A 9,580-nucleotide genomic window follows, 5' to 3' on the forward strand; every position below is an offset into this window, starting at 1 on the left:
ATATATATATATATATATATATATCACTTTCTTCAAGAGATGATCTTACTTATTTCTGTCCAACCAGTTTTTTACATACCTTCATTTATTTTGAAGTACAAAACTCACATAATCAGAGCTTCTGTTAATTGCTTATGAATTTGGTGCATAGAATATTAGCAGCAATTAAAGTCATTGTGTTTATATGCACTTTAGATCGACTATGTCCACCATAACAGCAATTCGATTAACACAGAGGAAAATAAATGTTATATAAATCCCAATTCTTCGAATCGTAGTGCAGTAGGCTTCCTTTGAAAATGTACAATATTCAATAGGATGAGAATATCTTTGTCATTTGCATGCTACTACATACAAACATCGTATTAAGACGTTTTAAATAATCAAGCAAAAAGGACTTTAAAAAGAAAGTTAAATTAACACACCATTTGACCTACATATTTACAAGTGGGAATAAATAACTCTGGCTCAGTTCGGTGTTTTTTTTTTCTTTGTTCTTATTCTGCACTTTTTAAACAATAGAAAAGAAATGCAAGGACGGATTTCATGTGATTTCGCAGGTACGCATGAGTTCCTTCACATACACGGGTTGTGTCGAGCAGAAGAAACGAAAAAAAAGAGAGAGAGAAGAGAGAGTGGTTAAGGGCCATGCTTTTCATCCAAGTGCTGTATGAGGAAGAGAGAGACAGGACCTGGCGCGTTTGGAGTACCGTACATGTCCCGCATGCAGGATTGGTGGGGTAATGCAGACTTGAGCAATGCTTGAGGGCCCTAAAAGTTCATAAGTCCCCTCAACCTCAGTTCATGACTGAGAAATGTCAAGGATGTATTGCTATCTCCCTTTCTTGCTTATAAGTGTTTTAATATGATTATTGTTCCTTACAAAGTCCCTTCACAGGCTGAAGTTTCGTTTCCAGTATGTTCTCATCTTCATTAAGACTCGTAAATCGGCTAAGACCAAAAAAAAAAAAAAAAAAACAGATTAAGGAAGCGACTGTATGTCTATAAACATGTCGGACTTTGCAGTTAGCCTATAACTAAAAAAAAAAAAAAATTATTACAGAATCCAAAACTAATGGGTCTTTGGAGGTTATGCGTGATCCCATATTTACTAACCTTAAGACTTTTATGGTACAGTACTATATGTACACAAATAATGAGTGAAGACTTTAAATATGTCGTTGTAATGTTAGACTCTACACTCTTAAAAATAAAGGTTCTTTAATGTATCTTTTCAGCACTTTAAGTTCAGCAAAGAACTTGACTTGTTTGTCAATAACCATTTTGGCGGTAAAAGTGGGTAGTTCTTTGGAAAAGAAGAGCTGGATGTTACATTATGGGTTCTCTTGATTTGCACATTGGGTTTTGTAAAGCACCACCTAGATATTTCTCTATAGAGTCTTTGAGAATAAAATATTTATTTGTGGAACGTAAAAAGGTTCTCCTATGGCATCAGACCTTTATTTTTAAGAGTGTATGCTCTAAAGTGGACATTGAGTATTTAAGATAAGAACTGCAAATAAAATTCACTCTGAAAATCATAAAAAAATTAAGGTTTAAAAAACGAATACGTTGGTGCGGAAAAAGTCTTTAACAAGAATTACTCTCACATGAAGAATTCCGTGGAAGTGTTTTTTCCGTGAGTGCCGTTGGACGGGTCCCGAGTGTTGCCGCCGCCGTTAAAGGTTCGGCTCGCGAGCTTTTCGTACTTCTCCTTGTACAGGTCCCGCTCTTTTATCAGACGCGCCACGTCTTGCTTGAGTTGCTCCACCTGACTCTGAAGCGTACACTTTTCGCTCTCGAGCATGTGGCGCTGCTGCACGCGCTTGTAGCGGCACGACTGTGCATAGCCGCGGTTCTTCAGGGTTCGCCGTTTCTGCTTGAGACGGATCACCTCTTCTTTGCTGAAGCCTCTCAGTTGCCGGTTAAGCTCGCGCACTGTCATGCTCACCAGCTGCTCGTCTGAGAAGCGGTCCTCGATGCGCGCGTGGTGGCCGTGGTGATGATGGTGGTGGTGGTGCACCGGGTGGTGGTGACCGTTCGTGGCCGTCGAGAGGTCATCTCCGACGTATTGCTGACCACGGAATCCCTCGTAGGGCTGGTGGTGATGGTGGTGGTGGTGCGAGTTACCGATAAGCGCTTCCACCGCGTCCTCGGGCGTCAGGTTGAGGGCCTCTGGACTGATGTGATGCTGGTAGTTAGGAATCCAGTAGAGATCTTCCAGCTGCGGCTTGCCCGAGGAGCCTTGGTTGTTGTTGCCACCGTTGTTGTTGTTGACACCATTTCCGAGGTTCTGCCCAGGCTGCGATCCGGGACTGGGGGCACAGAAACTGGGCGAGGAAGGCACCGAGGAGCAGGGTGTGCTGATTGGGGTGGAGGATAGCGAGCCCGGAGGCAGGCGATGGCAATAGCGGTCGGCCTCCGGGGGCTCTTTCTTGACTTCAAACTTCATGAGGTCGAAGTCGTTGACATATTCAATAGCCAGGGGGCTGTTGGGCAAATCTGCGCTCATGGCGAGATCGGTGGCCATGTCAGTCCATGCGACGACACCTACCCTACCAGCCAAAGCGACACGCGGGGGCCCGGAGGCAGGCGAGGGCAATAGCGGTCGGCCTCCGGGGGCTCTTTCTTGACTTCAAACTTCATGAGGTCGAAGTCGTTGACATATTCAATAGCCAGGGGGCTGTTGGGCAAATCTGCGCTCATGGCGAGATCGGTGGCCATGTCAGTCCATGCGACGACACCTACCCTACCAGCCAAAGCGACACGCGGGGGTTTCACTGGGATTATGAATAATATGACTGATGAATATGAGTGCCCAGGGTTTAATACATTAGCACGAGCTTCTATTTATAGTGCAGCAAGATATACATATGCCCATGCATGTAAATGTACTTATCCTACTGCCAGTTTGCCTCTTGTTGACAACTTATCCCAGGTCAAATTCACGCCTTAATATCACTGGCCAGGGCGGCAGAAACTTGAGACTCGTGAACTCAAAACCACCAACCTGACTCGTCCTCGCTTCACCGTGTTAAAGCTTACATGTAGTTTCAGAGAAATCGTCCTTTGAGTAACAGAGACTTCAAATATCCTTCTTCACCTCCGTGTTTTAAGTTCCGTCTAACTGGAGGCTATAAAGTTTAAGCTTTCATGGGAAGAAAGCGAGAACTTTCCTCACATGTCGCAGAAAAGTCCGCCACACAACAAATGCGCGCGCGTCAAGTTGAGAAAACGTCAGACTTTACCTCGAAGTCCAAAGGAATGATGCTGCTGGTTTTTTTTTACAGTCACCAGCAAACGCGGACCGCTACAATGTACGTGACAAATCTCAGTATAAGTTCCTCTGGTGGGACGCTCCGACGCAGCCCGACGAAGGATGAGGAATTCTGGCTACTAAATTCACCTCCCTCCGCTGTCTCTTTTAAAGTTATATGGACTGCTGTCACCGTTGCTTTTCGTTTACGGTTAGAGCTTCTTTTTGCACTGTTGTCCACCGCTGACACGCAGTATCACTGAAGCACTGACAGGGGCAATGTACCACTTTATACTCATGGAGCGTCCCACCCAGAGAACGGAAAGGACCAATGGGAGGGGCGTAGCAGTAGACATGCATATTCCTATAGCAACACATCTGTGTGGCAGCTGAGCAGAACGCGCTCAACCGCCCCCTAGCGACGCCCACCCTGCAACCGCACGTGGAAGGTGAGCGCGAGGAAAGGAAATAGCCCAGCTTGTCTTACTTAGAAAATGTTTATTTAGAACAGAGCAAACACTTCTTAAACGTTATATGCAATGCAAATGATTTAGGGATAACTTAAAAAAACACATTTATAAAACGGATTGTACACGTTATAATTTGTATGACCAATTAAATTCTATATTTCGTAGAAACACATGAAATTATTTTTAAATCATCATATAATTGAATTGATTTAAGCAGCTATTTTTTTTTACTTCAAAACTAAAAGCCAGTCTTATGAGAATTGCAATAGGCCTAGAATGAGAGCAAAATTAATACACAATTAGAGGAAAATTATGACGCAATAGGCCTAACACAATGTTTGCACTTTTAACACTTTGCTAAGTTATTTTATCATTTAAAAATTTAAATATGCTCCACTAATCTCCAGTGCAACGACAATTAAGAGCAATATAAACGAACTATGCGTATTTCACGCAGCATCACATTTCCTTTCACAACAATTATTTATTAACAATTAATTATTTGTTCAGTTATTATTTATTTATTAATTTATCAAAAGCGTGCTATCGTTTAGAATCCAGGAGGTATGACATTAGACAATTATTCTAAAAATCCCTAGTGTGTTTGGACAGACCGTTTAAATTTTTAATTGATTAGGCTAGATAATTATGTATTAAACTGCATATTTCCTCAATGTGTCGTAACCCCGTGAACAGTCATTCAGTGTATTGATCTGATAGGATAACACACGCAACTTTCCTCCCTGCTTATGACCTATAGGCGGTGATGAACTCAATAACGCGTGATCCAGCAATAAAATCAATCCACATTTCCGCCGGATAAGGAAAAAGTTGTATGAGTTAATTATGATCCGCCTCGCCAGTGCCAGCCACGCTCCGGATTTCTTTCGCAATTAACCTCTAATTGCATCTCGACTCATCTGCACGGATCGACAAATAATTAAGCCCCACGCAGCGCGCGCCTTCATCACCACAGCATATGTCTTAATCAGAGGAGCCAGTCTCGCGTTGAAGGAAGTACCCAAGATGAGGGTCAGTCTAACACCCTATGCCAGGCCAGGTCCTTATTGCAGTGTAAGGATACTGAGGAATGTAGATCAATATAAATATTGCTTGAAATATATCATAGTGCTTTGTTAAAAATAAAAGAGACAGAAAGACATAAGGAGGAGAGACACTTAAAGGAATAGTTCACCCAAAAATTTAATTTCTTGAAGTTGTACTCACCCTCAAGGCCATCCGAGATGTAGATTCGTTTTTCTTCATCGGATCAGATTTGAGAAATTTAGCACAACATCACTTGCTCACTAATGGATCCTCTCCAGTGAATGGGTGCCGTCAGAATGAGAGTCTGTACAGCTGATAAATGCACGACTCAAGTCCATCAATTAATGTCTTGGGAAGCAAAAGCTGTGAGTTTGTAATAAACAAGTTTTTAATTTCAAAATGTTGCTTTTGGCTAAAATATGAGTTGTCTATTTATAATATTGCTTTCTCCAGTGAAAAAAGTCGTCTCATCTGAATCAGGAGAGAAATATGCACAGATCAAGCACTGTTTACAAGCCAAAACAGTTCCAAACAAATATGTCTAATTTTGATGTGAGAGAACAACAGGGAATGGACTTTTTCACTGGATTTCGAAGAATTATGGACTGTTATTTTGGTCAAAAGTGACGGTTTAAATTTCAAATGCCTTAATCATGGATTTGTTTTTTTACAAACACGCAGCTTTTCACTTCATAAGACTTTAATTGATGGACTGGATTACTTGTGGATTATTGTGGTGCTTTTAGTATCTCTTATTCTGACAGCACCCATTCACTGCAGATAATCCATTGGTGAGGAAGTCATATAATGTTACATTACTCCAAATCTATTCCGATGAAGAAACAAACTCATCTACATCCTGGATGGCCTGAGGGTTAGTACATTTTCAGCAAATTTTCATTTTTGGGTGAACTATTCCCTTAAAGGCAGAGTAAGCGATTTCTGGTAGCCAATGTTGATATTTGAAATCACCAAAACAAACACGCCCCTACCCCAAAAGGGTCTTGCCCCTATTTTGATAGCTCCGCCCCACATAAACGTACGCAACCCAGGCAAGTGTTTGACAGGTCTTTACATTATGCAGTACTCAGTAATTCCTCACTCTGTAATTGGCTCAGATGCTTAATACTTGCCAGTTTGTATTAATGTATGTGTATTTTCTAGGCTTCAATATCAATTATCAAAATAAAATCTGCTATAACTTACTTCTGAGACCTCTGCTAACTTTATGTAACATGATAAGACTTTCTTTACAGGTGCCAATGAGTGAAATACAGACATGCTTGAGGCTCAAATCTGCCAACGGAGGGGAAAAAAGAAAAGCCTAAGAGGACGGGACAAATCATATCAAGGTATTTGAAGTTGAAGGTGCAGTAAGTCATTATGGATGTTTTATCAAATAAGCACGAGTGGACCTCAAAGTCCAAGCTAAGCAGTCCACTTTGAAAATGCCACATTTAAGAAGATCTGCCATCGTCCATTCATTGAGCGGAGGTGGGCGGGTGTGGATGTGGCCGAGGGCTTGAGACATAAATTTTGAAGTCAGGGCTTTCATTGTGCCTTTTCATATTGGGAGTTAGCTGCTGGTGCAGTTCTACCGATTTAAGCAAAATGGACATCAGCACGTCCAAGGAGAAAGAAAAAGAAAAAAAAAAAAAAAAGTATGATGTGGAAGAGAGAAGGGGGGTTTGGACTAGACATCTGTGAAAATGACTGAGACGGATTTGTCCGGTTAACCCCTCTTTAGCCAAAATAGTTGAGAGGTGCGAGGTGGAGTAGGGGGTTATCGGAAGAAGGTTTGGAAAGGAGGTTTTTGTGGGCCTCAAAATCTCAAAAATGCCTGTCCAAAGACTCAGCAGTAATCATTTGACTACATTCACACTAACAAGTATACAAAGTTCTATGAAGTTCTAAGCGAAAAAGTGAGTTAGAAAGAGCAAGATGACAGAAAAAAGCATGTTAAGTGTTAAAGAGAAAAAGAGACCGATTCCTTCAAGAGAACCAAAAAAGTTGAAATGGACATGGGAAGAGATTTTTAAAAATGTACTAAAACTTGGTGCTTTAAAAATAGCATACAGTACGAAAAATGGCAAAAAGATCAACAGAAATAAAGCACAAGCAGAAAGATTGGAAAAAGAGAGCAGCACGAAAAAGGACAGAGGACATACGTATATACTAATGACTAACTACTTGCACTGAAAGTATGATCTTTATTGATGGGCTGGAGTCTTTGCTGAGCTGTAACAAGTTTGTCTTTTTTATGCCTAGGTGATCTATTGAGGTAGAGAAAAATTACACTTGACCTTTCATTCTTTCCTTTTCTCATTCATGTGAGATTGTCCTCGAAAAAAATGTGAATGTTTTCCTCCTTTCTCTCTCTCCTCCTTCGTTCTCTTTCACATGCGCTTTTACTAAAAATTGAAATATTGATCTTAATTAGAGTTTGCAGAGCTCAGCAGCTCGCGTTGAGCTTTGAGACAAGCGGCAGCAGACATCTGTCTAAGGCACTTACATCCTCGCCGTCAGAGCGAGAGAACGAGAGGGACGGGGAGGGTGAGAAAAGAAAGAGTGATTGCTCCTTGAATTTCTCTTTCCCTTCCCACGCAGATAACAGAAACTGGTGAGTGACCATAGTTAAAGAGCATCATGATTACGATGTATGCATCACACCTCACATCTTTTCCCACCTTACATATTTTTCTGCCCTTCTGTACAAATCATCTAAGGATTATGACTTTACTGTACAAACTCTGAAGTTTTTGAGTTCTATGGTAATTATTTAGGGGTTATTTTGTTTGACAAAAATATAAAATTTTTAAATTAAAATTTTATTAAAATTGTAATTTTAATGGTTATTTTAGGGTTTTAGGCATTATGTCTAGGCAACAAAGTTGCAAAACAACTTTACACAGCAAAGCTTAGTAAGTGAAAGTGAACACTTACTCTTGTGTTAAATTGTATATATTATTTGAGTGGTAAAGTTGTTTAAATTGTGATTTTAGTGGTTATTGTAGGGCTTTAGCTATTACGTTTAGGCAACAAAGTTGTAAAACTGGACTTAACTTGATTTTGTCAAACTGAAATCATGTTAATATTGTTAAACATATTGTTCATATCTTGTGGCTGTATATTTGAAACCATGAGTATTTTAATGTTAATTTTGCTAAAATAATTTTATGTGATTTTTTTTTCATTCATAGTCTCATGTATGACAAGTCAAAGTTAATTTTGTGGTAAACAACATTATGCAGAATATTCTTCAGTTAACTCTTGTGTTAAAACTGTGTATTATTTCACCTGTAAAGTTGTTTAAATTGTAATTTAAAGGTCACATATTTTACACCTTTCTGGAGTTTTATTTTAAGTCTTGATGTCCTTAAGAATATATATTTGCGGTATAAGTACCAAAAACTCAATATATTTTTACAGCTCCTCTCTCAGGAGCTCTGCTGAAAACAGGTTGATTTTGGCCTGTCTAATTAATATTCATGAGCCTCTCCTCAGCAATAGCATGGATCCGATGTTGTCTGGGGGTTTGGCAAAAGGAGAATGGGACTGTGGGCGGTACTCGGTGTGGTGACTGAAGGCGGCGACTGTGTAGTTCTGACATCAACTTTTTACGGAAGTCACAACCGTTCGTGAAAAATCACAGCTACTTTATGCAGGCTGTGTACATTTTACTGTGGACTGACTGTTTTGAAACTTATATGGTAGTTAAATAGCCCCTAGACCTCAGTTATTGTGAAAAATTTCCTTTAATGGTTATTTTAGGGTTTTAGGCATTATGTTTAGGCAAAGTTATAAAACTGGACATAACTTTACATAGCAAACGTTAGTAAGTGAGTCATGTTAACATGACTAGATTGGCCCCACTTCCAATATACTGTAAGTGCCTCACTTTTTTTTTTCAAGAAAAGGAGGGAGAAATCAAAATTATTTATTTTTAAATTATTATTATGATAATCAACATTGTCACAAGTTGATTTAGCTTCTAACTTGTATGAACCCAGACATTCCTTTAAAATAAAAATAAAATCTGAGAGCAAGAGCTGCAATGCAAAAAAGACAAATAAGCTAAGAGGGGTTAGGTGATGTATGACAACTTTAGTTGATTTTACAACACCCAAATCAACATGCATTCTTGTGAAGTATTCCTTCCTGCATGAACGATTAAATAGGGGAGAAAAATAGACAGGGAAGTCAGATGAGGGAGTGTTTTCCTTCCCTCCATCCCTCTATGTCATTGTAAACGTGGCTCGCATCATGGGCACGGCCTTTATCTCGTTAACACGGCGGCAGGCTTGTCAGTGCCAGCGAGTGTGTCGTGTTCCACAGCGAGACCTCTGTACCACTGTTTAACACTCAACATACTAATTACATTACACGATGGAGAAGAGGGAGAGGAGGAGGAGGAACGTAAGGGGCAGGCTCATCTACGAACGGCTCCTCAATCAAATGCGCATTTTAGGAACAGACAAAAGAAAAGGAAAATGACATTGTCAGAAATTAGTTGTAATGGATTTGGTCAAACAGCAGTTAGAGAGGAGAAGAAAAATGAGTTTTGAGGAGTGTGAGGGAGGCGTAACGTTTTTTTTCATTTCCTATAGATTCCTTAAAGGGGTCATATGATGCGATTTCAAGTTTTCCTTTCTCTTTGGAGTGTTACAAGCTGATTGTGCATAGATAAGATCCCTGAAAGAGAGAGCGCGAGAAAGAGAGAGAGAGCGCGAGAGAGCGTGAGAGAGAGAGAGAAAGAGAGAGAGAGAGAGAGAGAGAGAGAGAGAGAGAGAGAGGGGGGGGGGGGGGG

The 9,580-nt window shown here is 40.3% G+C and overlaps 1 protein-coding gene across 1 annotated transcript; it reads right to left on the reverse strand.

The window, feature by feature from the left end:
- Window positions 1-53: 53 nt before the first annotated feature.
- Window positions 54-2,575, reverse strand: LOC107717140 (transcription factor MafA). The gene has a single exon (XM_016523805.1). The coding sequence runs from the start codon at window positions 2,528-2,530 to the stop codon at window positions 1,607-1,609; it is 924 nt and encodes a 307-aa protein (XP_016379291.1). The 5' UTR covers window positions 2,531-2,575; the 3' UTR covers window positions 54-1,606.
- Between the last annotated feature and the right edge of the window lie 7,005 nt (window positions 2,576-9,580).

This window comes from Sinocyclocheilus rhinocerous, unplaced genomic scaffold, assembly GCF_001515625.1.
Source record: "Sinocyclocheilus rhinocerous isolate Xijiao unplaced genomic scaffold, SAMN03320098_v1.1 scaffold690, whole genome shotgun sequence".
NCBI lineage: Eukaryota > Metazoa > Chordata > Actinopteri > Cypriniformes > Cyprinidae > Sinocyclocheilus > Sinocyclocheilus rhinocerous.

Excerpts from the sequence above, each read along its gene's own strand:
- LOC107717140 (XM_016523805.1), bottom strand. The coding sequence starts at position 2,530 with ATGGCCACCGATCTCGCCATGAGCGCAGATTTGCCCAACAGCCCCCTG.